Source organism: Phaseolus vulgaris, chromosome 3 (assembly GCF_051622355.1).
Source record: "Phaseolus vulgaris cultivar YP4 chromosome 3, ASM5162235v1, whole genome shotgun sequence".
Taxonomy (NCBI): Eukaryota; Viridiplantae; Streptophyta; class Magnoliopsida; order Fabales; family Fabaceae; genus Phaseolus; species Phaseolus vulgaris.
The window spans coordinates 29403472-29429438 of NC_143500.1; the positions used below are offsets into that span (position 1 = coordinate 29403472).

Genomic DNA, 25967 nt, shown 5'->3' on the forward strand with positions numbered 1-25967 from the left:
CATATAAACATCCTCTTCTAAATTCCCATTCAAAAACGAAGTTTAAGATCCATCTGATGCAACTCAAGATCATAATAAGTTACTAATGCCACGATAATTCTAAAGGAATCTTTCTTATAAGAAAGTGAAATTGTTTCCTTATAATCAATATCATCATTTTGAGTAAAACCTTTGGCAACGAGTCGAGCCTTATAGCGTTCAATATTGTTGTGAGAATCACGTTTAGTCTTAACGATGCATTTACACCCAACTCTCTTACATCCTTATGGCAATTCCATAAGGTCTTATACATCATTGTGTGCCATTGATTTAAGCTCATCTTTCATGGCATCTAACCACTTATTAGAATTATCACCATTGATGGCTTCTAAAAATGAAACTGGGTCATTATCAATGCCTAAATCATTTTCTGACTCTTGTAGATAAACCACATAATCATTCAAAATAGAAGACTTTCTTTCTCTTTGAGATCTTCTTAGTATTATTTCTTGTGGTTGTTCGTTCTACTACAGGTTCATTGTTAACCTCATGATCATTAATTTGTTGTTTTTCTTCATCGTTGAGTGGTTCAAATACATTAGGAACAAAAATACTTGAAGTAGAGGTACTAGTTAAAGGAATTTGTACTCTAACTTCCTTAATCTCCACATTTTGTGAAGCTTCACTCCTACTAGTTTCACCATTTTCAAAGAACCGTGCATTTTTAGTTTTAACAATTCTTGTACTACCTAGTAAAACATATACCTTTTTGAATTTGCTGGATAATGAATGAAATATTCACTGATTGTTCTTGCATCCAATTTCTTTTCTTGCGTATTGTATATTCTAATTTTTTTCCTTACATCCCCAAACATGCAAGTGTCTCAAACTAGGTTTCCTACCTGTCCACAATTCAAAAAGTGTCTTTTGAACTGCCTTACTAGGAACCCTGTTCAATAGATACATGACAATTTTTAAAGCATACATCCATAATGACCATGTAAAGATGAATTACTTAGCATACTCTTAACCATATCCATTAAGGTTTGATTATGCCTTTCAGACACACCATTTTGTTGTGGTGTACCTGACATTGTGTATTGAGCACAAATACCATGTTTCTCAAGGAACTTAGCAAATGAACCAAGGTGTTGTCCACTTTCATCATACTTTCCATAATATTCACAATCTCTATCTGACTTGACGATTTTCACCTTTCGGTCTAATTGTTTTTCCACTTCATTTATATAAACTTCCAAGGCATTCACTGCTTGAGATTTTTCATGCAGTAAATACACATAACCATAACGTGAAAAATAATCAATAAAGGTGATAAAATACCTTTCTTTATTGAAAGAATTTGCATAAAAAAGTCCACATATATCAGTGTGTATAATTTCAAGAGTTGAGTAATTCTTGTGGCTCCTTTAATTTTGTGTTTTGTTTGTTTGCCTTTAATACAATCCACTCATACCTTCAGATCAGTAAAATTTAAATTTGGAAGTATTTCATTCTTTACTAATCTTTCCGATGGTAGAGCTCCCAGCCACACACAACCACATAATGAGGAGGATGAAGACCTAGAGGTTGTTTATGGATTTATTTGCAAATATGGGTCTAATTGGGCTTTTGTTTATTTTGGTAGGCCCTATCAAGAGGACAAATATAGGATGAAGGCATGTATAAACATATCCAAGAAGACCTCTAACTCATCAAAACATAAATTAGAGCTCTGGTTAGAAGAACACAAGAAAATTAATTTTTTCTTGCTATCACATAGGATACACTACTATTGACAACTAATGTATCACTATTGTCTTATATATTTGTGATATTGTAATATTGTCACTATTACATAAAATTATTAGTGATAAATAATTTTATCACAATAGAATTTAGTTTTAGTGACATTTAAAATTATTGTAACAAGTATAATAGTGACAAGAGTACTAGTGACAATTTAATTATTGTCACAAGATATTAATAGTGACATATTTATAATATTTAGCAATGAATATTTATATCACTAAAGCTAATTTTTCTTGTAGATTTTTTAGGCCAAATTTCAGCTTAAATAAATTGTATAAAGTTTATTAGGATTTTATGGACCATGTATTGGGCCTAGTAGCGTAAAATAATTGGACCAAATATTTGGGTTAAGTAGCATATATTTTTGGGCTTGTATTTGGGCCAATAGTAAAATAAGTCTAGTTAGGGTTAAAAGTGATTAGTTAGGGTAACAATTGGACTTCTTTGAGCTCAATGTAACCCTAAAATGTCCAGGGTATATTGGAGAACGAAAATTACTTTGACATGGAGCACACGGACGTCCACATGGCAACCTAGGAGTGGAGAGGATTTAGCATGGAAGGTGTGAGCTAAATATGGAAAGCATGAGTCCACATGACACCTTCTCATTGGAGAGTTTTATTTTGAATTTTCATATTTTGGCTCCAAAATGTTCAGTCCTATCTCCTATAAATTGAGGTGCTTGGCTCATGAATTAATAAGATCAATTTTATGAGTGCTATGCTGCCAAGTTGCTAGTTTTTGCACTCTTTTGTCTAAACCTCTTTAGGTTAGACCCTTTGGTCTTCTTCTTCACCTCTCCAAGTGATATGGCCCAACCAATCACCCTCCCTACTTCTCATGCACCATCAAGGAATCCATAACTCTATTGGAGCCATCCTTGTTCCATTTCTTCCATCAAGCTTCCACCAATCCTCTCAAAAAATTCATGAAATCAATTCAGAATAAAGGTACGCACTATCATTTGATATCTAGAGCTTGGGTTCTTCAAGATATAAGTGCCTTCTCTTCTTTTAATTTTTGTGTGTTATTTTTAATTTCGTGTTGTCCATCATAATTCTAAATTTTCTTGTTGCTTTTAATTTCAATTTTAGTTCATGATGTTGTTTTGAAAGTGCTGTATGGTTTATTTTGTTCAAATTCTAAGTAAGTTTTTTTGTCTTTGATTTTATTTGAGTCTTCTTGTGATTTCAGTTGGTGCAAATTAATGTGGTTAAGTCATTTTAATCTTCGAATCTATTCAAGTATTGTCTAAGTCATGTTCATCCAAATTGTCATCAATTCTTTGTAGTACTTGTGTTGTTAATTTTGGTTGTTTGATATAATTTGAGTACAATTTCTATTCTGAATTTGAGCATTGGTGCATTTTTATTTTTCCAGATTTGAGTTCATACTTGTTGTTAGTTTCATACAAGTTCAAATTCCACTTAATTCCATTATGTTTTTGAAGTTTTCACTTATGTTTTTAAAATCCAGTTTAGGATTCCTCTGATTTACAATTCCTGTGTTGGCTGGAAACGTTTATTACAATTAATTGTGTTGGTGAAAAAATTTGAAAATTATGGATTTGAGTACAATGATGTGTTTAGAAAAACCGAAAAAAATAAGTACATCGAAATTCAAAATAGAAAAAAAAAATGACAAATGAAAAAAAGACAGAGTGTAAAAAAATTTGACTTTGGAAAATTTGAATTGGCAGCAAATTTTAAAAAATTATTGAAATAATTTGGCATACTATTTTTGTAAAATTTCAGCGCCAATATTGAGCTTAAACATTGAAGTTGTTGTGGTTCAAATTTCAAGTCTTAATGTGAAGTAATCTGTCCATATAAATTTTGCAAGTTGAGAAAAATGTTTATACAAAAATTTTGTAGTGCAATTTTTGTTTTCTTCATCTATTCTAGTTCCATTCTCTAGGATTCAATTTTTGTGCTACCTTTTCTTGCGAGCCTTAATTTTTTGCTTGTTAATTTCTGGAAAAATATTTCAAGTCATGTCAATTACTAACTCCATTTGAACTAGTCCTTATTTTTAAATTTTAGTTTTATTGCTTTCAAATTGTTTGACCTCTCTTGGTGGAAGTGACCTAATTTGCTTTAGTGAGTTGTGGAGCTGGTTTTTTTTTGTGCAAGCCACATTGATAAAGAGGTAAAATCGAGTATGTTAGGTTGAATATCCTAAAGAGGCAAAGCAAGGGACAACAACAACCTCACACAAAAATATACACAAAATACAAAAGGAGCTATAAGTGGTGGAGTGCATAGAATACACATTTAATTTTATCACATAAATTTTTTTACCCTAATTGTTCATTGTATTTCTTTGAGTCGTTATTTGAAAAACATTGTTTAATTAGTGGACTAATTTCGCTTATAGTTCGGTGAGTGTGTCTTCAAGGTTCAAAGTGCCAAGAAGCCTCACTTAGGAATTCACCTAGTTTTCAAGCTTTCTAGTTTGCAATTTCTTTTAATTGTTTTTATTGTTTTGCATATTTCTTGCATAAAATTTTGTTTTCATCTTTGATTATGCCCTAAGTAAATTTCTTAGAGAAAGATTTGTGAAAGTGTTGTGGGATAGCATCTGGCAAGGAAAAGCTTGGTACTTAAGAGATTGTAGTGATCCACCTCCCTTTTTTGGGAAATTACCTACTTCACTCCACCTATTTTTCTCTTTGGAATTACTTTGATACAATCCAAGTAGCCAAGAAGATGAACAAGGACTCAAGAGACAATTCACAATGAGCAGTCATCTCAGCAATCAAGTCAAGGCCCCACCATATATCAAACGAACCTTACTAGAAGAAGAACTTGGCATAGACCAGAACATCAACTGTTCTTTCTTCTGGTCTTTTTAAAAGACAAAAACATGTTTGTAAATAATTTGGGCTCACTTTTGGGGTCCAAATAGCAAAGTAAGCTAAAGTAGGTTCACATAGCATAAAAGGGAGTGTACTTAGTGAAATGGGCTTGCACCAAGCCCACTTTTTTCAAGACAAAACACCTAGAATTAGGGTTTTTAACTTACCTTCTAGAAGCTATGCCTAAAGGTGCAGTTTTGACCATGGTCAACACCTTAGGCAGCCCCTCTCCCTTGCCATTTCAACCCTTCACCCATCTTGCCCACCAAGGCACCCCTTCCTATAAATAGGGTGTTTTGCTTCATGTATCTTCACATTGAAATTTGAAGTAAAGAAACTCTGCTGGAGTGAATTTGTGAGCCTGAGTACTCTGAGTTATTTGAGTCTTATCTTGGGTAGGTAATATCCCAAGTGGTTGCTCTGGGTCTTATCTTGGGTGGTTAATATCTCAAGTGGCGGCTCTTGCATCACTCATCTTGGAGACCCTCTGCTCCAAGTGGCGTGACTTCCTTTCTCCCCGTAAGCTCTCTTCATCTCTTCCTCCTTTTACTTTATTTTAACGCCTTCCATTCACTTCCTTCATCTATATTTATAATTGCCTTTTAATTGTTGGTCCTCTTCATCTTGTTGTCTTTATTTTCCGCCCCTCTTTGCATCATCCACACCATATATCTATGTTTTTTCTCTTTGCCCTTCTGAAGTGAACCTTCACAATTACTTAACCACTTGGTTAAGTTCGTGTCCAGTGGGAATCTTCTTATGGTTCTCACCTTAAATTGCTAAATCAAAAATCATAAACAAGAGCAGCCAATTAAAACGGGCAATCCTAAAATCAACTCACATCATGCTTTTAACAGATAACTCTAAACATGTCTAAGCATTCTTCTAGTCATAGTGAAAGTGATGGGAACTCTACAAAATCTCTTTTGAAATAATTGGCTAGAGATTTTCAATCACTATCATTAAGACAATTGCAACATGAGGCTCAAGTTTTAGAAGAAAAGAAAGAAAGAGATGTCCATATTGCAATTTTAGAAGAAGAATTGAAAATTGTTAGAGAAAAGGATGAATACATTAAAAAGTTAAAAAAGAACATGCATCACATGTATCTAGTTTTAGGTCGAGTGATTCCCATGCAGAGGAAGAAAGTCTTAGAATTAATGAATATTATCAACCTCCACCTATAAGAACTAGATGAGAAAGCCAACCAAAAGAGACTAGGGTAGACCTACCTTATTTTTATGGGAAGGAAAATGTTGAAACTTACCTAGATTGGGAAATGAAAGTAGAACAACTTTTTGCTTGCCATCATGTTAATGAGGAAAGGAAGGTACCCTTAGCAACTTTTAGCTTTCAATTAAATGTCATGTATTGGTGGACAACCCTAGGGAGAGAAATGTGTTCTACAAGGACCCTCTCATAGAATATTGGAATAACCTTAGGGGAGCCTTGAGACGCCGCCATATTCCTTCTTACTACAATAGGTAATTGATGGACAAGCTCCAAAGACTCCAACAAAAGAGTATGAGTGTAGAGGAGTATAGGAAAAAAATGGAGCTCTACATGATGAAAGCCTCTATTAGGGAGGAAGAAACCACTACCATATCTAGGTTCCTTAGTGGTCTCAATCTTGAGATAAGAGATAGAGTGGAACTCTTGCCCTATAGGTCCTTGGATGACTCGATCTAACTTTGCATAAAAGTTGAGCAACAAATTTTGAGAAAAGGGTCAACTCGTAAAGAGAGTTCTTACTCTAGCTCCTATCCCAAGAAGGAGTACAAAAAGGAAAGGGAGGAAAGTTTTTCAAAAGATAAATCTACAGAAAATTCCAAAAGTCTAGGAAAGGATGTGTCTGCCCCATAAACCAGTAGTAGAGACATACAATGTTTTAAATGTCTTGGTAGAGGCCACACAACATCCCAATGCCCAAATAGGAGAACCATGATCTTAAGAGGGAGGGTGAATATAGTAGCCAAGATGATGAGTCTAACGGGAAAGAGAAAAAAGAGAAAAGTGAGGGAGCATATCCATGTGAGGGGGAATTATTGATGATTAGAAGAATCCTCAACAATCAACCTATCATGAAACATGAGACACAAAGAGAGAACATCTTTCATACAAGATGTAAAGTTTAGGGTTTAGGGAATACTTGTTCTCTCATTGTGGATAGTGGATCTTGCTGCAATTGTTATAGCACTAGATTCGTTGAAAAGCTTGATCTACAAGCTATAACCCACCCAAAACCTTATAAACTTCAATGGTTGAATGAAGATGATGGATGACTTAACTGTAGATAAACGGGTAAAAGTCAGTCTTTCTGTGGGGAATTACAAAGATGATGTTTTATGTGATGTAGTACCCATGGAAGTCGACCATATCTTAATGGGAAAACCATGACAATTTGACAAGAAAACTACCCATGATGGTCTTACCAACGAGATAACTTTTACCCACAGGGAAATTTTTCTGTACTCTATGCTTTAATACCTTCATAAGTGGTAAATGACCAAGTACAAATGAAACTAAAAAGAGAAAATGAGAAAAAAGAAGTTAAAAATCAAGTGAAAGTCTTAAGGACAATGCTGAGGCGCGGGAGAAGAATGATCCTTCCCACAAGGTCATTAGATAGAATAAAAATTTGGAAAAAAATGAAGTTAAGAAAATACTTTTATCTAGCATTCAAGCCTCCTTCTTTGTAAATGTGCACTTACATGCACTGCCACACTTTCTGAAACTAATGTTCTACCTCTTAAGGTCAAAAGCCTTATAAAAGAATTTGATGATGTATTCCCTAAAGAAGGACCAATTGGACTTCTACCTTTTAGAGGTATAAAACATCAAATAGATTTAGTTCCGGGAGCTAGTCTACCAAATAGACCGACTTACAGAACTAATCCTGAAGAGACTAAGGAGATAGAATCCCAAGTTCAGGAATTGTTGGAGAAGGGCTGAATTCAAAAGAGTCTAAGTTCTTGTGTTGTACCTGTTTTGTTGGTGCCCAAGAAAGATGGTAAGTGGAGAATATGTTGTGATTGTAGAGTCATCAATAATATCACCATCAAATATAGGCATCCAATTCCTAAACTTGATGATATGCTTGATGGATTGCATGGGTCCACTATATTATCCAATATTGATCTCAAAAGCGGATATCACCAAATAAGAATCAAAGAAGGTGCTTTTAAGACCAAGTTTGGACTATATGAGTGTTTAGTGATGCCTTTTGGACTCACTAATGCATTTAACACTTTCATAAGGCTTATGAATCATGTCCTTAGGGAATGCATAGGTAAATATGTAGTAGTTTATTTTGATGATATCTTCGTATATAATAAAAATCTAGAACAAGGGACGAAAAACTTAGAAAAGAAAATTATGTACTCCTCTCTAATGAAATCTTGTGAAAAGTTGCCAAAAGAAATAGAAAAACAAGAGGAATGACAACTTAATAAGACTGATTTTTATACAACTGCTGAAACTAACTCATTTGGTTTGTTTAATGACTCCAACAAATGGTCATTTGATTCTGGAGGGCGAACATAATTTCAAAGTAGGAATAAGGTTGTTGTTCAAGATCAACCCTGTAGATCTGATGACAAATCCTCTAAAGGAAGGGATGGTGGCAGAGCCCCCAACCACACACAACCACATAATAAGGAGGATGAAGACCTAGAGGTTCTTTATGGATTTATTTACAAATATGGGTCTAATTAAAAAAATGCATTTTTTTTAATGTGAAATTGAAGAGAAACTGTCATTATTTTCGGCTTCTTAGATGGATGCATCACATATGTAATCCTAAGATTAAACCTCTCTTCAACATTACTCAAAGATTCATGCTTGTGAATATCTAAAACTGAAGTAGTTATCACACACACACCTATATTCATGAGAGTCCCCACATGAGCAGTTTCTTTAATCTCCTTTTCTTAATTTATCTCTTGCAATTCCTTTCTTTTTCATGTTCTTCCTTGATGGTTCACCGAGAAAAACAACAAAACCCATTTTTATTCTTTCCCAATCTCCATTACATTAGATTTTCATTAGGTATCATATAATATATATATATATATATAAGTGCCTTTTATTTTATTAAATTATATTCAAACCCAGATATTCCATATAAATTACATTAATTTACATAATTTTCTAACATTTATTAAAAATAAAGAAATAATGAAAATAAAGAATAAAAGTAAAAAAAAATCAATAATATGATGATTGTACGGATGGAGTGGTATTTTAAAGAATATTCGCAATAATACTATAACTATTAATTATTTTAAATATAAATTATGTTATTTTAAATACAATAGATTTGCTAGTTAACCACGTTGTTGACACAGTAAAAATAATGATTAGCAATTCTGATTTTTTTTTTCGTATTCATATATTCTTATATTATTTATATTTTGATGACTCTCTTTTTCTTATTAATTCGTATAATCAAGTGAGTGGGAAAACATTATCTTTAATTAAAAAAATTGGTGGGGCCGATAACGTGTGATGCAGAAGAGAAATGAAAGTCTTGATACAGTTCTAAGATCCTCTAAAGTGAATTGAAGAATCAGTCAAATTCAAAAGTTTTATAATTATTTGTACAATTACGTAAACTAAAAGTGTTTTTTTTTTACTTATTTTATTTGGGAGTTAACTTTGTTATACCTGTCAAATATCTTCCCAAGTAAAGTGAGCAATTTTACTGGTTTTATTTTCCTATGAAGGAGGATTTTGTTTGTATGGCTTTAAACTTTGAATGAATTTTTCATTCACATTAAAAATAATTCTAGAAAATATTGTGCAGAAGAAACTTGGAACCTTACGGAATCTAACTCAAACATATGAAAAAAAAATTCTCAAAGAAGGCATCATCAATGTTTAGGCTAGATTGACAAATGTTTGCTTAAAATAGACTTAAACCTGTCTCATAAATTCAAAGCTCAAAACCAATAAATTGTGATTTTTGTAGATTTATTTTTTAGCCTTGACTTGACTTTTTTGAAAGTGTAGTTTGAGTTATTAGCTTGTTTAAAAACCTTTTTATATTAAAAGTTTGAAATATTTACATAAAATAATGAACTAAAAGGCCTATATAAAAAGGTATTAATGTATCATTTAATAAATATACTACTATTTATATGAAAGCATTTTTCTAATAATTATTTTCTGACTTTAGTATTACAATATTTTTGCGTGGTGCCAAGAGAGATAACTATCACCAAAATATCTGGATTGGAAATTATATGAGACGCGTTAAACTAGTTCACATATAATTTAGTTAAATATTACACGAAACCTATGTTTTCAATTAAATCTAACGGACCAACACGCAATCTTTAAAGTATTTTGTAATTGGCATCATTATAGTCCGACTCAACAAGTGTGAAGCTCTCCCTACATTCTTAACTATAATATGATAACATTTTCAATATAGATATTTTATCGTGAAGTTTTATTTTATTTTAAATGAATTCTGTTATATTATTTCAGGTTTTCTTTTAATAATTTTTATAAGATTTACGCAATTAAATTAAAAACAAAAATATTTGACATTGTTTAGGGTTTTTAAGGCACAATTTTAAATTTAATATCTTTTCCAGTATACTTTAATAAAATAAATTATAAGATGAAGATCTTAGGATTTTAAATTAACCCGTGTATTAGGGATACTTGATAAAAACTGAAAATAACAAGACATCTTAAACCAACTTGGAAAAAATGTTTATGTTTTCCATTAAGGATATATCTGAGAAATTGTTTTCACACTAAACCTTTTTGTTAGTATTGTGTTTCCACATTTTTTACTTCCTTAGGGTTGGCAGTGGGTCGTGCGGGTTAATAGTAAGAAAAAATGAGGAGTGCTTCTTCCTGCATCTCCATCCCTTCTTCAGCCACCTCCATATACTTTTAAAATTCTAAATTTGTCCTTCAGTAAAAAAAAAAGATAAAAATAGAAAATTTATTTTACCTTTCTACGCATAGTGAAAACGAAGGTGTTTGGTCCTTGGTGTTTGGTGCTTGGTGCTTGCCGGTGGTGATAGTGGTGCTTGTGGTGGTAACCGTGGTGGTGGTGTTGTTGTTGTGGTGGGTGGTCTTCACGGTTCGTATTCTCCGTTCGTAGGTAAGTCTTCGTGCTTTAAACACTTATTTCTTCGGATTGGGTTAATCCGCTAGATCACTGGAATGTTTTTACAATCCGTAAGACAACATTAAAGTGTTCCGGATTAGTTAAACCGGGGGTAAACCGGATCCGGAACAAACATACTCACTTTTCTGGATTGTGTAATCCGGTACAAAATGAACTACAGATTACGTAATCTGGAAGTCATTTTAGAACTTTAAATATGACTTATGGATTATGTAATCCAGAATGCAATTTGCTGTTTTAATTTGACTTATGGATTAAACAATCCAGAAGTCACTTTGAAGTTGTGAAATGCATTACGGATTATCTAATCTGGAAGGTACTATTTACTTATGGATTACACTATCCGGAAGGGTAATTGAATATTGTTTTTATTTTGCATACTGTGTGAATTTATGAAAATTAGAATAAAATAGAAATTTATGTTTTATGAATGAAGGTGTAAGTATGGACATGAAGGTTGGATTGATTACAAAAAGATCGGATGACGTAGAAATGATATATATGGAAGAATTAATGAATTCTGTGCATCAACATGAATTAGTTGAAGAGGATTATGGTACTCATTTTACAACAGATGAGGTGAATAAAATTTCATTCTATTTATGTTTATTGCTTTATAATTTGAAGAAGTGTTTTTGTAATATTGTTGGAATAACTTTGTGTAGGTTTTTCCTTCGCGAGAAGACTTACTTGAATGGGTCCGTAGGGTTGCTTATAGACTTGGTTTTGTTATTGTTATTATTAGGTCTGACATAGCAAATGGGAAGCAAGGGAGAAAAACATATGTCTTGTTAGGTTGTGAAAGGGGGGGGGGGGGGTAGTTACAGAAAGTATAAGGATGGTTTGGAGGTTATTGTAACTGGTACTTGAAAATGTCAATGTCCCTTTAAATTGCGAGGTAAACCTATTGGAAAGGGTCAAGGTTGGGTACTTAAGGTAATATGTGGTACTCATAATCATGATTTGTATGATACATTAGTTGGTCATCCATATGCGGGTAGATTAAAAGCGAATGAACATTCCATGCTTGTTGATATGACTAAAAGCATGGTTAAACCGAGTAGCATACTACGTACTTTGAAGGAGAATAATAAGGATAATATGACAACAATAAAGCAAGTATACAATGCAAGATACTCATACAAGAGATCAGTTAGAGGACCACGAATTGAATTACAACAATTAATGATGTTGTTAGACCGTGACAACTATCTTCACTGGAGTACGTGTCATGAGTCTTCCAATATTGTTAGTGATATTTTTTGGACTCATCCTGATGCTGTGAAACTTTTGAATGCATTTAACATTGTATTCTTGATGGATACGACTTACAAAACAAACAAGTATCAACTGCCTTTGCTTGAGATTGTTGGTGTGACTTGTACAGGTTTGTCCTTTTCTGCTGGTTTTGCATTCTTATCTAGCGAGAAGGAAAAGAACTTCATATGGGCACTACAAAAATTTAGAGGGTCACTTTTGACATCGCATGTGGGGCCTGAAGTCATTGTTTGTGATAGAGATCTTGCTTTGATAAATGCCATCAATATGGTGTTTCCTAAAGCAAGAAACCTTCTTTGTCGGTTTCATATCAATAAGAATGTTAAAGCAAAGTGTAAAATGTTGGTTGATTCTGCCGAGGCTTGGGAAGTTGTGATGGATTCATGGAGGACTATCATTGATTGTACAGATATTGCTCAATTTGATGAGTTTGTTAAAAGTTTTGAAACTATTTGTTCACCGTGGTCATTACTTGTTGAATATGTGAAGAACACATGGATTATTTCGCACAAAGAAAAATTTGTAAAGTGTTGGACAGATTCATTAATGGATTTGGGAAATACAACATCAAACAGGTATATCAATGCCTTTACTTTGTTTAGAACATGTATAACGTCTAATTGTTTTATGTTTTATACTTATACAGGGTTGAATCAGCTCATTGGTCTTTGAAACGAATATTACAAAATAGCATGGGAGACTTGTGCTCATGTTGGGATGCTATCAAGCATGTTATTATACTTCAACATAACGAAATCAAGGCATCCTTTGAAATGAGTCTACATGTGATAGGACACACATTCAATGTACAGTTGTACAAGATGTTGGTTGGCTTTGTATTTAAACATGCTTTGATTCTCATTGCTGAAGAGTTTGATCGGGTCAATGATGTGGGGTTCGATAGTGAATGTTGTGGATGTGTACTTAGACGGACTCACGGATTACCATGTGCTTGTCAATTAGCCAGATATGCTATGAGTGTCATTCCTCTTAATGAAGTTCATGTTATGTGGACGAGACTAAGCTTTTCAGATTTATCTGAATGTGATCCATCATATGAGTTGTCAATTCAACAAGAATGGGATGTCATTCTATCCCGGTTCAAACAGGTTGACATGTGTGGCAAAGTTACAATTAAAAACAAGTTGCGTGAAATTGCCTACCCAGACATGACAACATTATGTGCACCACTTAATGTGGTCAAGACAAAAGGATCCCAAAAGAGTCAAACAAACAAATTTCAGAGGTCTACAAAACGCATTCCTTCATATTTTGAGCATGTAGATCGCATCCATATTGTAAATGATAGCTCATCATCTTTGAAGACTCCAAAGGGAAAGGTTAAGGTGACGGCCAACACCAATGCAATTCCCATGCTTAATCAATTTCATCTGAAATGTCACCCTTATATTTTGGATGTAATAGATGTTAAAGCGGATGGACATTGTGGGTTTCGTACTATTGCCTCCTTGTTGGGGATGGGTGAAGAGTCATGGCCACTTATCATAATGGATTTATTCAAAGAAATATCTCAGTGGCGTGAAGAATACGCAACATTATTAGGTGGTCATCAACGGGTAGAACATATCAAGAGATCCCTACTAGTGGATGAGTTGTCAGTGGTAAGTGTATATTCATAAGAGTCATGTGCATTGATTAATTGAACTTGTATGCTATCTAATTTCATTGTTGTATTTTGCAGGCTAGTGTTGACAAATGGATGACAATACCAGATATGGGATACTTAATAGCAAGCAGATACAATATTATCTTAGTTTGTTTGTCTTTGAAACAAAATATTACTATTTTCCCATTACGTACTGCACCCCCTACCGATGTTGGTCTACACCGATTACTATGTATTGGTCATGTATATGATTCACACTTTGTGCAGGTAAAAATGGTTGATGATTGTCCCATACCTACCGGTGACATTTTATGGTATACACATTGTTACCCAGAGGCAAGGTTATGGTCATCATATTACACTGGGTCGATCTCCAAGCTCACCTCTGCGAATGTATGGGTGTGACACCGTCCTGAACCAAGACATGTACTCAGGAACACTTGCAGATGAACTAGAAGCAACTGTCAAACCTGTCACCAAGTAGTGATCAAATTGCAACCACCTTTGATCAATGACATGTGCATCAGGACTCTCAGTCGGCATCGGTGATGGTGGAATGCTCTGCTCGTAGCCAAATTGACGCAACACACGCTCGGGCATATGTCTCTGTGATAAGCTGCCCAATCGTAGGTGACTCGAGAATAAATAAATGGTCTCAAATGGCCTGCTCAATCTGTGGTCCTCATATGGAGTCCAGATGACGTCATCGTGTGTGAGCCCATCCAACTGCACCCGCACATCACCAACCACACAAATCTGATGGGCAACAATGTATCGTGCTGCCCGCGGATGTACCTCATCATATGAGGGATTAATATCCCTTCTTCCCATGCCCAAGAAGTGCTCATAAATCCATGCCTGCGTAATTCCATCATATTAATTATAAAATATTTAATACAAAAAATTATGGAATGTAACATGTGATTGCTAATTATTTGTATGGTTTCATACCTGAACAAGTGTCACATAACTGCCCAACTGCTTTGTGTTAAAGTAGGAGGCATCCTTCAACTACTCATATAGATGTGTAAGTGCTGCTGCTCCCCATGCGTATCCACCGCACATACGAAGATTGTTGAATAACAACAAGTACGAAACAGATACAGATGTGGCACTTTTATCTGCAAAAATAGTGCATCCAACCACATGCAACAAGTAAGCTCTAGCAGCACACTCCCAAGCCTCTTGAGCGCAACATTCCGCATATATATCTCGAAGCCAACTCAATCATACGTGGACGCCTCGACACTGCCTCATCTCAGCCTTCCCACGAGTCTCCTCCACCCCTAATAACTCAGTTAAAATAGTTGCAGCTCCGTTGTACTCTAAGGGCACATACGTAGGGAATTGACCCAAAATGGGGAGGTGTAAAAGAGATGACACATCATCAAGTGTGATGGTCATCTCACCTATGGGAAGGTGGAAGGAGTTTGTCTCAGCATGCCACCTTTCAACAAAGGTTGAAATCAACCCCCTGTCCCCCACCTCATAGCTTATATTGCACAGACTAAATAATCCAGAATTTTGTATAAGAACTTCAATCTCAGCATGAGGCATTCCAAAATTACGTAATTTCCTACCGTGGGATACCAATTTAAGTTCTCCCCGATCCTAATACAAAATTTGTATATATTTAATATAATTAAATCAATTTAAACAATAATTAACAAAAACAATTTAATTGAAGGTTTTTTCGTTCTTACCTCACCATCCAAAAGCTTAACAACAACATGGTCAGCAAAATTTACCAGCAAAGACATATCAGAAGGTCCTCCAGGAAACCCTTCTCCCTAGTCCATTTTCCTATCATCATGTAATTCTTGTTGATTGTCATTATCAATATTAACATCACCAATTCTTTCCTCCACAACACCTCGATCTCTTCTACGGACGGATGTCGTTGGTCTTGTTCGATCATGACCTTGAGATCCACCACCTCTTGTTTTAGCCATATCTGTCATAGGTGAACCATGGCACACAATCTAAAAAAAAGTTCTTCAACTGGAAACAAAATAAACTAAACAAGATTGCATAAGTGAAACTCCAAAAAAAAGTCACTTCTGGATTAGCTAATATGAAATCCTAAAATTAATACTACCGGATTATCTAATTCGAAACCAACAATTAAAAAACACATACCGGATTATATAACTAATTAATCACTACCGGATTATTTAATCTGAAAACCTATATAATCCAAAACTATTCAAAAAGACTTCCGGATTATTTAATCCAAAAACCTATGTAATCCGGAACTATTCAAAAAGACTACCGGATTATTTAATCCGAAATCTATGTAATCCGGAACTATTCAAAAAGACTACCAGATTTGGAACTATTGAAAAAGACTACCGGATTATTAAATACGGAACCTAACTACACACTATCGGATTTAAAAATCTCTGTGATGCGAAACAAAACAATGCATGCTTTAAAACAATTCCTTTTTACAAAAAAATCCGAAACTAACCTTTTCTGTGTTGGATGAAGAGGCTCAATGCTTCAACAATGATTTGGAGTTACAATGGAAGTGAATGGTGACGAGGATGGGGCTGTTGGGCAAGGATGGAGGCTGCTGGTCGTTTGAAGAAAAGGAGGTGAATGAGAGGGGTGGGTGCCGTCGCGCCTTCTGCTGCTGCTGGTGAAACGAAGTAAAGAGATAAAACAAAGTGGGTTAGGGTAAAATTAGGTTTAGTTTTAAATTTTTAATATTATTTTACTGAGGGGCATAATAGTAAAATCAAGTTTACTATGGGGGTGGCTGAAGAAGGGATGGAGGTTCAGGAAGAAGCACTAAAAAATGAGACGGTCTGTTTATTTTAACTTAACTTCTAAGAAAAGAATGTGAGACGACCCAGTCTATTTTAACTTATAAGAAACAATGTGAGATGATCTCTCTATTTTAACTTATTGATTCATTTAGATTATTTTGTATAATTCACACTTCGCATGGACTAAGTATGAAACAGGACAGGCTGATTTCCATTGCTGCATATCTTAACAAAAAATTAAAAAAATTCTGCAGCCTCATATTTCAAAAATTATCCATTTGAAATTATACAATATGGAATATAAATTTGTATTTTTGATTGTACAATCTGGAATATTGTACAATCCGAAACACAATTTTTAATTTCTGGATTCTATAACCCGGAAAGTCTCTCAATTTCACATTCCAAAATTAAAGAAAAAACATTTAATGAAAAAAATGTCAAAGAATAGTTTGAGTATTTTTAGAACTATGGGATGCAAGAAGAAAAACATGGAGGTGTAGTAAGAAACTCCCTTAAATCCCTAATATACTTTCACGAAATTCGATAATAGTTTTTTAATATCGACAAATTCTCCCTCCACCTCCATACCTTTTTCCTGCACCTCCATATTAATTGTGAAAAGTCGACTTTAACCTTTTTCAATCTGTTTTAAAGATTAAAGTGTTTTTCCATGCAAAGGGAAAAACAATCGATTAAAGTTTCAAGATAATCAGTTGTTTGTCACTTAGCTGGAAAAGGGGTTTTGAAACTGTTTTTTGAATTAGTTGTATAACTAAAAATTAATGTCTTCATTTGAACGTAAATTAGAGACTAAAAATAATTAGTTACTATAGTGACTAAATTAGAGACCATTTTAGAGACTAAAATTTTTTTTGGCTTCTAAATTAGTTTCTATTATTGTTAAATGGTTTCTAAATTGGTATCTAATTAACAACCAATGTTTTTGTTACCAAATTTAGAATATAAATAATTGGTAGTTAAAACTTTGGTAGCTAATTAGATACCAATTTAGAAACTATTTAACAATAATAAAAACTAATTTAGATACCATTTTTTTTTAGTTTCTAAAATAGACTCTAATTTAGTTACTATAACAACTAATTAATTTTTGTCTCTAAAATTGGTTTCTATTTCATGATTTTCTTGTAGTGTATAAACTCCATGTGTAGAACCTTCTAAGGTTATTAAAAGTGTTTTCTTTTAATATTATTCTTTTGTGTTTTTTGCTTTATATTTTTGTGAGCCCAACAATTGACGTTGCATGTTGGCACAATAAAAAAAAAAGTCAAGATGTTGAAGATATGGTCACTGAGTTCGACACAAAAATTTTGTAGTTGAGAAAAAAAGTCAATGAGATTGAGAGGTTTAAGATGCATGAATCTAGACATGTTATATCACCTAAGAAACCACACAAAGCTCTCAATTACCCAAGGTCCTAGTTCGAAGGAAGAAAAGAGAGAGAAGAAGACTATTTAATATGCTAATGAATGGACCATAATATGTATGGATGACCTATAATAGACTAGAACTAACATATGTTATTAGTGTGGTTAATAAATTTATGACGGATCATGGACACGCTCATTGTGAGACTTTGAAGTGTGTGCTGAACTATCTAAATGGAACAATATCGTTTGGTCTAGTGTATAGACGATGGTAGCTGTTGTAGGGTTTGTAGAGGTTGATTATGCAGGGAATGTTGTATGTTTTTACATTGTTTGGAATTGCAGTTTGTTGGAAATCTAATTTACAATAGATGATTGCTCTATCCACTACCCAGATAGATTATATCACAGTTGTAGAGGGGTGAAGGGGATGATTGGAGAGATGAGTATTGTGTGGCACTCCGTATTATGATAGTCAAAGTTTCATGCATCTAGGTATCATCAGATCTACCATTGAATTAATTTTTTGTTTAAGGATAAAGAAAAACGATGATGAGATCTTCTATAATTTGGGTAGTTGGTTTCTTTACTGATTTTTTGTGCAGTTATACAGTTATGAGTTTTATCTTGTTAAATTTGCACACTTTACTTTGTATAAGAGTTGAGGTATTCATAAAATAACTCTATTATTTATTTATTTTTTGCTGACAAAAAAAGGAGGTAGTAAGTTATGAAAAAAAAAAGATGAGAAGAACTTAAATTTTTTGTGATAGAATTATCATAAGTTTATCTCAAACTATTTAGATAAAGAAAAAAAGAATTCAAACTATAGAGTTTTCAAACTTTAATTACTAAATTGGGAGGTTTTATAATATGCTTTGCTGCATGCTATGATCTTAGTTAAAATAATTGAAGTTATAAGTGTTCCTACAATATCTGAACCCTGCAGAACACTTCCTCTTGTGGTGATCTTCTCGTCTTTCTGACCTTTCGGTTAGTCTTCTTTTAGTTGGATCTCCTTTGGTCTGGACACGATGGGGGAGTACCTGCGAAGACACTCCGTCGATCAAGTCAGACCGAGAGCTAAGTACCAGAAGAGTGGGGAGTGAATAGTTACCTTGGGTGTTGTGCCTCTTCTGCAATTTTTACTGCTCTAGATGGGTTGTGGTTGCTATGGGTCTGCTTTAGGGTCCAAATGAAGGCACAATTGTGCCTTAACCGCGCTTATCACTTAAGTTAAATTGTTTATACCTAATTACGTGTTTAGTTTTGGGTCTTGTCGTCTAGTCGGCTTTTCGACCACCCGGTAGTACAATAAGTAAAGAAAGATGTTTTGAGAACCGACTAATCTATTGATATTTTCACAAACAGAATATAAGAAAGACGAAAGAGGATTAGTTAACATGAGAATTATCACTTTTTTTATGTACATTAATTGTCCATGGTTGATATATTAGGAATTGTTACTTACACGATAGTTTATATTTTTTTTTGTCATTTCTTTTTTTTTAGGCTTTAGTCCTTAAAAGAAAACTATAAGAAGAATGTGTAAAATCATGAAGACAAATTCTCCATCTACCTCCATAACTTCTATGTGGCTTTCCATATTAATTGTAAAAAGATGGATTTTAATATATTTTTAAAATTTTAAAATAACTTTAAATTAAATATAATCTCACTTTTTAAAAGTACAATTCGGGTTCATTTATTTTAGAGTTTCCATGCAATTATTTTATATCGAGCAAGCTAACTTCTCTTTTTCATTCACTTTTTCATTTCTTTTATCCTTTCATGGCCATTTCCACGGTACTAAACACACATTAACGGGTCAATATTTTTTTCAACAAATAATTTTCGTGTTCCATTGTAAAAGTTATTTATTTTCTAACCAAAACCTTTTCTTAACTTAGAAACCGTGCATGGGATGGGAAAGAAAAATTATATAAAGAATTTGTTTCTGAATTTAAAAGTCACCAATGTATCGAGGTGTGTATAACAGGAGGTGATGTTATCAATCAATCAGCTATGTTAAATTTTTTTTAGTTGGTACATGATAAGTTAAAAGAAGGCATTATTGGGCCATACCCATAATAGAGAAGAAATGATTTTCGAAGTTGGGATTGCTTCTACGAAATTGGGGTATGTTTTGTCTGAAACTTTTTTTTTTTATTCAAATATAGTAGTGTTTTTAAATCTATATAGAAGAGTAAAAACAGTTTTGTCGTTCCTACAATTTGTTAAAGTATATAGCTTAGATAAATTCACAAATATTCACTATATTATTTTGTAACCTTGCAAATATATTGATTTAGGTTTATTACTTCTGAAAAAGAAATGGTGACATTTGTGTTTGTATGAGTAGTAGGATGAAAGAAGCTCAGTATGATTAATCTGTGAAAATGGTGAGATGAGTCTTTCTTCTGCTGTAGAACAGCAGTATGTAGATAGCCTAAGCATGCGCCTTAGGTGTGTTTTGCGAGATATTGGAAGAGTCGGTTTAGCATCTGTTTTGTGAGTGTACCTTTACTCATCGAGTTTGGGATTTATGTTCTAGCTGGATTGGCATCGTGATTGCACAATCTAATGACCCGAAGCGTCACTTTGAGAGTTTTCATTCAGTACACTTTACCTTGGGACAAAATCAATTATGAAAGGGTATGTGAGTGGCAATAGTAAGGTGTATATGGACCAAAGAAACAAGATAGTGTTTGAACAAGGGGTTCCAGATGGTTGAAATTTTTCACAATGCACAGTTGTTATCTTGGTTGTGGTGGAAACATAGGGTAACGTCCCCAATCAATGTATTCGAAGCTGCGGATGAACGGTGGTCTTGTTTGGAGTAACCGGAGCTGGAGCGGGTCTAATCCTAGCAAGGCTGGAAGTATTCGTACTGAAATGCTCTTTGGTTTGGCGAATTTGAGGTATGTGAGCAAGGGTATAGCCAGCAATGGAAGTGAATGCTAGTTGAACTCTCGGTTGAGGCAGGGGAATTATCTGGGTGAAGAGTGGCAGGGTCCTAGGCAAAGAGGTGCAAAGGAAGAGTGGGGATGATTCTGATGTTATTTGAATAAAGAAGGCTATTGTTGGGATTGGTGGGTGGTTTCGGTGGTTGGCTGGATCGGTGGGTACTTTGCTAAGCTGGAGAAGATCTACTTTCTTCAAAGCCACCAAAGAAAGAAGTAGGGGTGAGAGAGACAACGTGCCATTCCACGTGCCAATCACCTAAGACTCGTTTTAGATAAAATGTTGAAAAAAATGGCAGTGTATGTGGGGTTCATGCAATGACAGACCAAGGATTTTTGGAAGATTTTTGGGCAAGCTGTTGTGATCTACGATGCAAAGGTAAGATCAACATTGATGTGTGAGGAAGGGGACTTAGGTCCCTATTTTCTTCCTTATGTGTTTGGTAACCAAGTTGTTGATGAAAACTTTGGTTCCAATAGTTATTATGCATCTTCATGTCACTCTTTATAGTTGCTATTTTCTTATCTTCTTTTTAGACTTGTTGATGGTATTTGTATAAGGGTTGGGATATCCCTGAAGTATCTCTTTATTTACTTAATTCTTTGTTGATAAAAAAAAAAACCTAAGCATGCGCCTAATTTGAATCATTATAAATCTATCATGAATGACGGTTTTTTACCATGGGTCTGCTTACAAAAAATTACAAATTTGAGTAAAATGTGCTTTGTCACTTTAATCTCAACTTGTATCAATTTGACACGAATTCTGTCACGTCAACATGAAGTCGTGTTAAGTTGGTATGACTTTATTAGTGTCTTAAACTTTATTTTATTTTACTTAAAAATTTCTTACTTTTAAATATATATATTATTAATTATTTAATTAAAATTAAAATTAAGTAGTAAGTTATGTAATATTTGAAATTAATTTGATAAATACATTTTTTTATGGAGGAATATTTGTTGTTGGTTAATTTAGATTGTTAGTTGAATAGAAAAAAGGGCATAAATACATAGATAAAGAAAATGAAGAAATTAATTAATAAAGTTGAGATTGAATTTTATTATAAACCTTGTCCGTGCGGACAATTGTTTCTAGTGTGACATTCAGTTTTACAATATGAACATTTTTTTTACTTATTTGGAATTGAATCATTCATTTCGTTACGGATACATTGAGTGATAGGTCTTCTTGATTGATATTGACGCATCATAGGATAAGGTAACAATCCCGTGTAAGTTGACCAATAATCCTCCTTTCTCTATTTATTTTTGAATGTAATAACAATTTTCTTTATATATTTTATTAATCAAATAACCAAATTAATATATTACATTATCTTCAAACATAATCCATGCACGATTATCCAATTTTTTGTTGCTTAAAACTAACACCCTTAAAAAAATTATTTATCAAATTAATTTTAAATATTACATAACTTATTATTCAATTTTAATTAATTTCAATTTGTAATTAAATAATTAATAATATATATTAATTTACAAACTAGAATTTAAAAAAAAAATTATAATGTAAACAAAGTCATGTTAAGTTGACACGATTTCAGTTTGACGTGACAAAAATTGTGACAACTTAATATGAGTTCAAGTTGACGTGACCAAAATAGTATCAAGTTAACACGACTTCTTCCTATAAAATCGTGTCACAACTTATTTAAATTTATAATTTTTTAAAAACAATTTCATTTTAGTAAAAGAAAATCCAGGTCAGAAAAGCCCATGAATGACAACATTATGTTATGGGTGGTGATATCTTATAACATAGCACTTAATAAATAAATAAATAAATAAATATTTTAATTATATTTAATTTATTTTTTAATTAAAAATATTATTATATTATTATAATAATTTGTCAAAGTATATAATATTATTTTTTGGGTGTTAAGGAAATATTTTCCTTATATTATCGCATTAATTGATTAATGTGGAAAAAGTGGATTGGTACTGACTTATATTATCGCATTAATTGATTAATGTGGAAAAAGTGGATTAAGAAATTAGAAGCTGGTAGTGAGTTATATTATCGCATGAATGGATTAATGTGGAAAAAGTCGATTAAGAAATTAGAACCTCGTACTGACTGCATCAGTAGTACAATGCGTTGCCAGACAAAACATGGTGAAGCGAGCATGCACGCATGCAGGGATGTACAAAGATTAGATTAAAAAAATACGATAAATAAATTAAACTGCAGGCATAGCGGTGGATGATGGAAGTGAGCCAAGGGAATAGGGCACCCCAGATTCAAGGATCCAAGCGTCACGATCAGTGGAGTTGGCAATCTCAAAGAACTTTCCAGGGTAGTACTCAGCAGCCTCAGTAGGGTTAATCACCTTAAAACCTGGCCATGTGACTCTTCCAGCGGTGTTAGCACCAGGACCCCTGTTGTTGAACTCGTAGTAGGTGCAGGTATCTCTGAAGGCGCTTCCCATCCAGGGCATGTACCCTTCGGGGACGAAGATGTCATCGATTTGGGAGTCAATTATCACCACCTTCGAGTAAATCCTCCAGGGCCTCCCGAGGTATGAGATCTTCGGGGTCACGGCCACGAGGTCCGGCTCGCCGGTGAAGGTACAGCTCTGGAACACCAGGGCGCTGGGGCTGTCGATCTTGCTCCTTCCGCCGGCGGTGACCATGCACTGCTGGTTCTCCATGGGCTTCCTCACAACGAACTTGCAGTTCTGGAAAACGGCGACGGCGTCGCCGAAGACAAAGTCGATGGTGCCGCTGACGGTGCAGTCGCGGTAGAACTGGCGCTGGGACTGGGTATAGAGGGTGTCTTGGTAGCCGTCCATGTGACAGTTGTAGAACACTGCCTTGTCAGCTGTTACCCTCAGAGCCACTGCTTGGTGCTTCTCTGCTCCTGCCGAGTTCTCGAACCCAATGTTCTTCGCCATGAAGTTTGCAGCGTTCGCACCTGCCAACTCACCATTGTTAGTTCATGCATTTCAACTCCATGCATGCATACGTAGTATCAAAAACCAACTTAGTTTCTGAGCCAATGCAGGAAAAAAATTAGCAAATACTAGGTGAATTGGAGTGAACTTACCGAAGGTTGCGGTGTTGTAGGTCTGTTCGCCATCGACGTAGTTTTTGTTGCCGGTGATTCTGGTGCGAGTGGGGCCATCACCGATCATGGTGACAAAGGACATGTGCTTGTTCATTCTAACATACTCCTGATAGATACCGGCCTTGATGTAAATAACAAAAGGCTTCTTGTTATTCTTAGGCACCAGTTTGAGAGCTTCGTGGATTTTCGTCACCTGTCCACTCCCATCCAGAGCCACCACCACGTCGGGTTTGGGATTAGCATCTTCCAGAATCTTCCTCTGCCCTTCAGTCACCCACGAAGGGAACCCATCAACCAACCCATCAACCAAAGGCTCTTCCGAGAGAAGCTTCCTGTTGCTGGCGGCGAAGGAGGTGAAGTTAAGACCCTTGAAGAGAGCTGACGCACCGTTCACTATGTCCAACGCGTTGTGGCTCATCTCCAGTGACGCGTTGAGAACCCTAGTCATAGTCTTCCCAGCCTCGGTAGTGGTGTGATTGAACCCGTCCAAGCATGTTTGCTGGTGGGCAAGGGTACCCGCGATCCAAACCTTGAGGTCATAGGCGTACTCGTTCAACATGCTTAGGTCAAACTTCTCCAAGGTGGCGGAGGATTTGTTTATATCATCCACAGCGTAACCGAGAACTTCCTGACAAATTTCCATGGCCTGTTTGGTCATGTTGTCGGTGGCCAACTCCTGGAAGAGCGTTGAGTTTTTAATTTTGCTGTGAATCTCCTCGGCGGTGGCGTTGAAGGCGGTAATGATAAGCTGCTTCAGGTCACTGTTTTCATCGGAAGCCTTTTCAAGACTCTTCTGGCAGGTTTCTTTGTATTCGGCGGATTGACATATCACTTTCACGTTCCTCTGATTTTTCACGATGCCGCTGTCGCCTCCTTCCTCGGCCATCTCTTCGTTGTCTCTTATGCCAACGGCTACCGCGGCAACCATCGCCACAAGGAGGACGGAGGAGACGGTGAGAATTGCGAGCCTCTTCTTCTTCTCATGAACGCTGTCGAATCCACCACCTGCCATCCCTAACAGCTTAAGATTATTATATGAAACTTTTTTTTTCGTTTTTTTCCTTTACCCTTTTTAGGGTTTGTGTTTTTCTTCTTTTTATTTTGTTTTCCCTGCTATAGGTCGTGTACCCTCGGGACAGTGGTTTTCTCAAAGCCCTTGGGCAGTGCTGCTTGATGATTTAGGGGAGCGAGAAGGGTATTTATATATTGTTGTGTTGGTAAACCAAAGTAGAGGATGAATCCATTTTTGTCCACCAGATCGTGAATTACTCCTAATTTCCTAAACTTGGCATGCATGCCACTATATTTATCTGGTCGTTACGGGAGATGTCGTCGTTCACTAATTTTGATCCATTCAAATAGAAACAGAAATTCAAAATAGAAAAACGACAACTATTTTTATAAGAAGGATGCTATATATTACGGAAATCATGCTTTGAGCACTTCACAGAGTCAAATGTATGCTTTTTTACTGTTTATAGTATCAATAAAACTTTTCTTTTATAACAAATCAATAAAAAAAATATATTTATTAAAATAAATAACAATGACATAATATATAGTATTTAAGCTATAAATAAAAATAACTATTTAAATTAATATAATTGGAGAAAATCAGGGGCCAAGGTGCCTAAAATAACCGTTGCTGGTTCCTCTATACTGTTATGGTGATATAAAAAATAATCAGCTAATTCTCCTTAGATTTAATAAAGTTTGAATTTTAGAATGTAAATGATTTTTTTTTTAAAATAATTCAGAACTTTTATTAATTTTGCCATCTTTTGCACTGTAGGGAATTCAATCACCTCAATGAATCTGAAATTTGATTTATAAGTTAATTGAATAAATCAATAAGTTGAATGTGTAAATTTTCTAATTCAGCTTTAGATACTTGTTTTATTTATAAATCAACTGGAAGTACACACATAAAATGTACAAACAAATTATAAGTTTGATTGGCTATATTTCTGTACATTATTTTATTTTGAGATGTTTTACTTGAGATGCTTTAACACCTACCAAATAAAAAAAAAAACACTCGCTTTAACATTCT

The 25967-nt window shown here is 34.5% G+C and overlaps 2 protein-coding genes across 2 annotated transcripts; one reads left to right on the forward strand and one right to left on the reverse strand.

Annotated features, from left to right (window-relative positions):
* Positions 1-11237: 11237 nt before the first annotated feature.
* LOC137839467 (uncharacterized) lies at positions 11238-14064 on the forward strand (the record flags this gene model as incomplete). Its single annotated transcript, XM_090300110.1, has 5 exons — positions 11238-11372; positions 11459-11588; positions 11692-12646; positions 13318-13693; positions 13774-14064. Coding segments are annotated over exons 1-5 (1887 nt in total), but the record flags the coding sequence as incomplete, so codon positions are not given.
* Positions 14065-22876: 8812 nt separating this feature from the next.
* LOC137806968 (pectinesterase/pectinesterase inhibitor) lies at positions 22877-25089 on the reverse strand. Its single transcript, XM_068607371.1, has 2 exons — positions 23894-25089; positions 22877-23761 (listed from the first exon to the last, which is right to left on the reverse strand). The coding sequence occupies exons 1-2, from the start codon at positions 24924-24926 to the stop codon at positions 23028-23030; spliced, it is 1767 nt and encodes a 588-aa protein (XP_068463472.1). The 5' UTR covers positions 24927-25089; the 3' UTR covers positions 22877-23027.
* Positions 25090-25967: the final 878 nt, after the last annotated feature.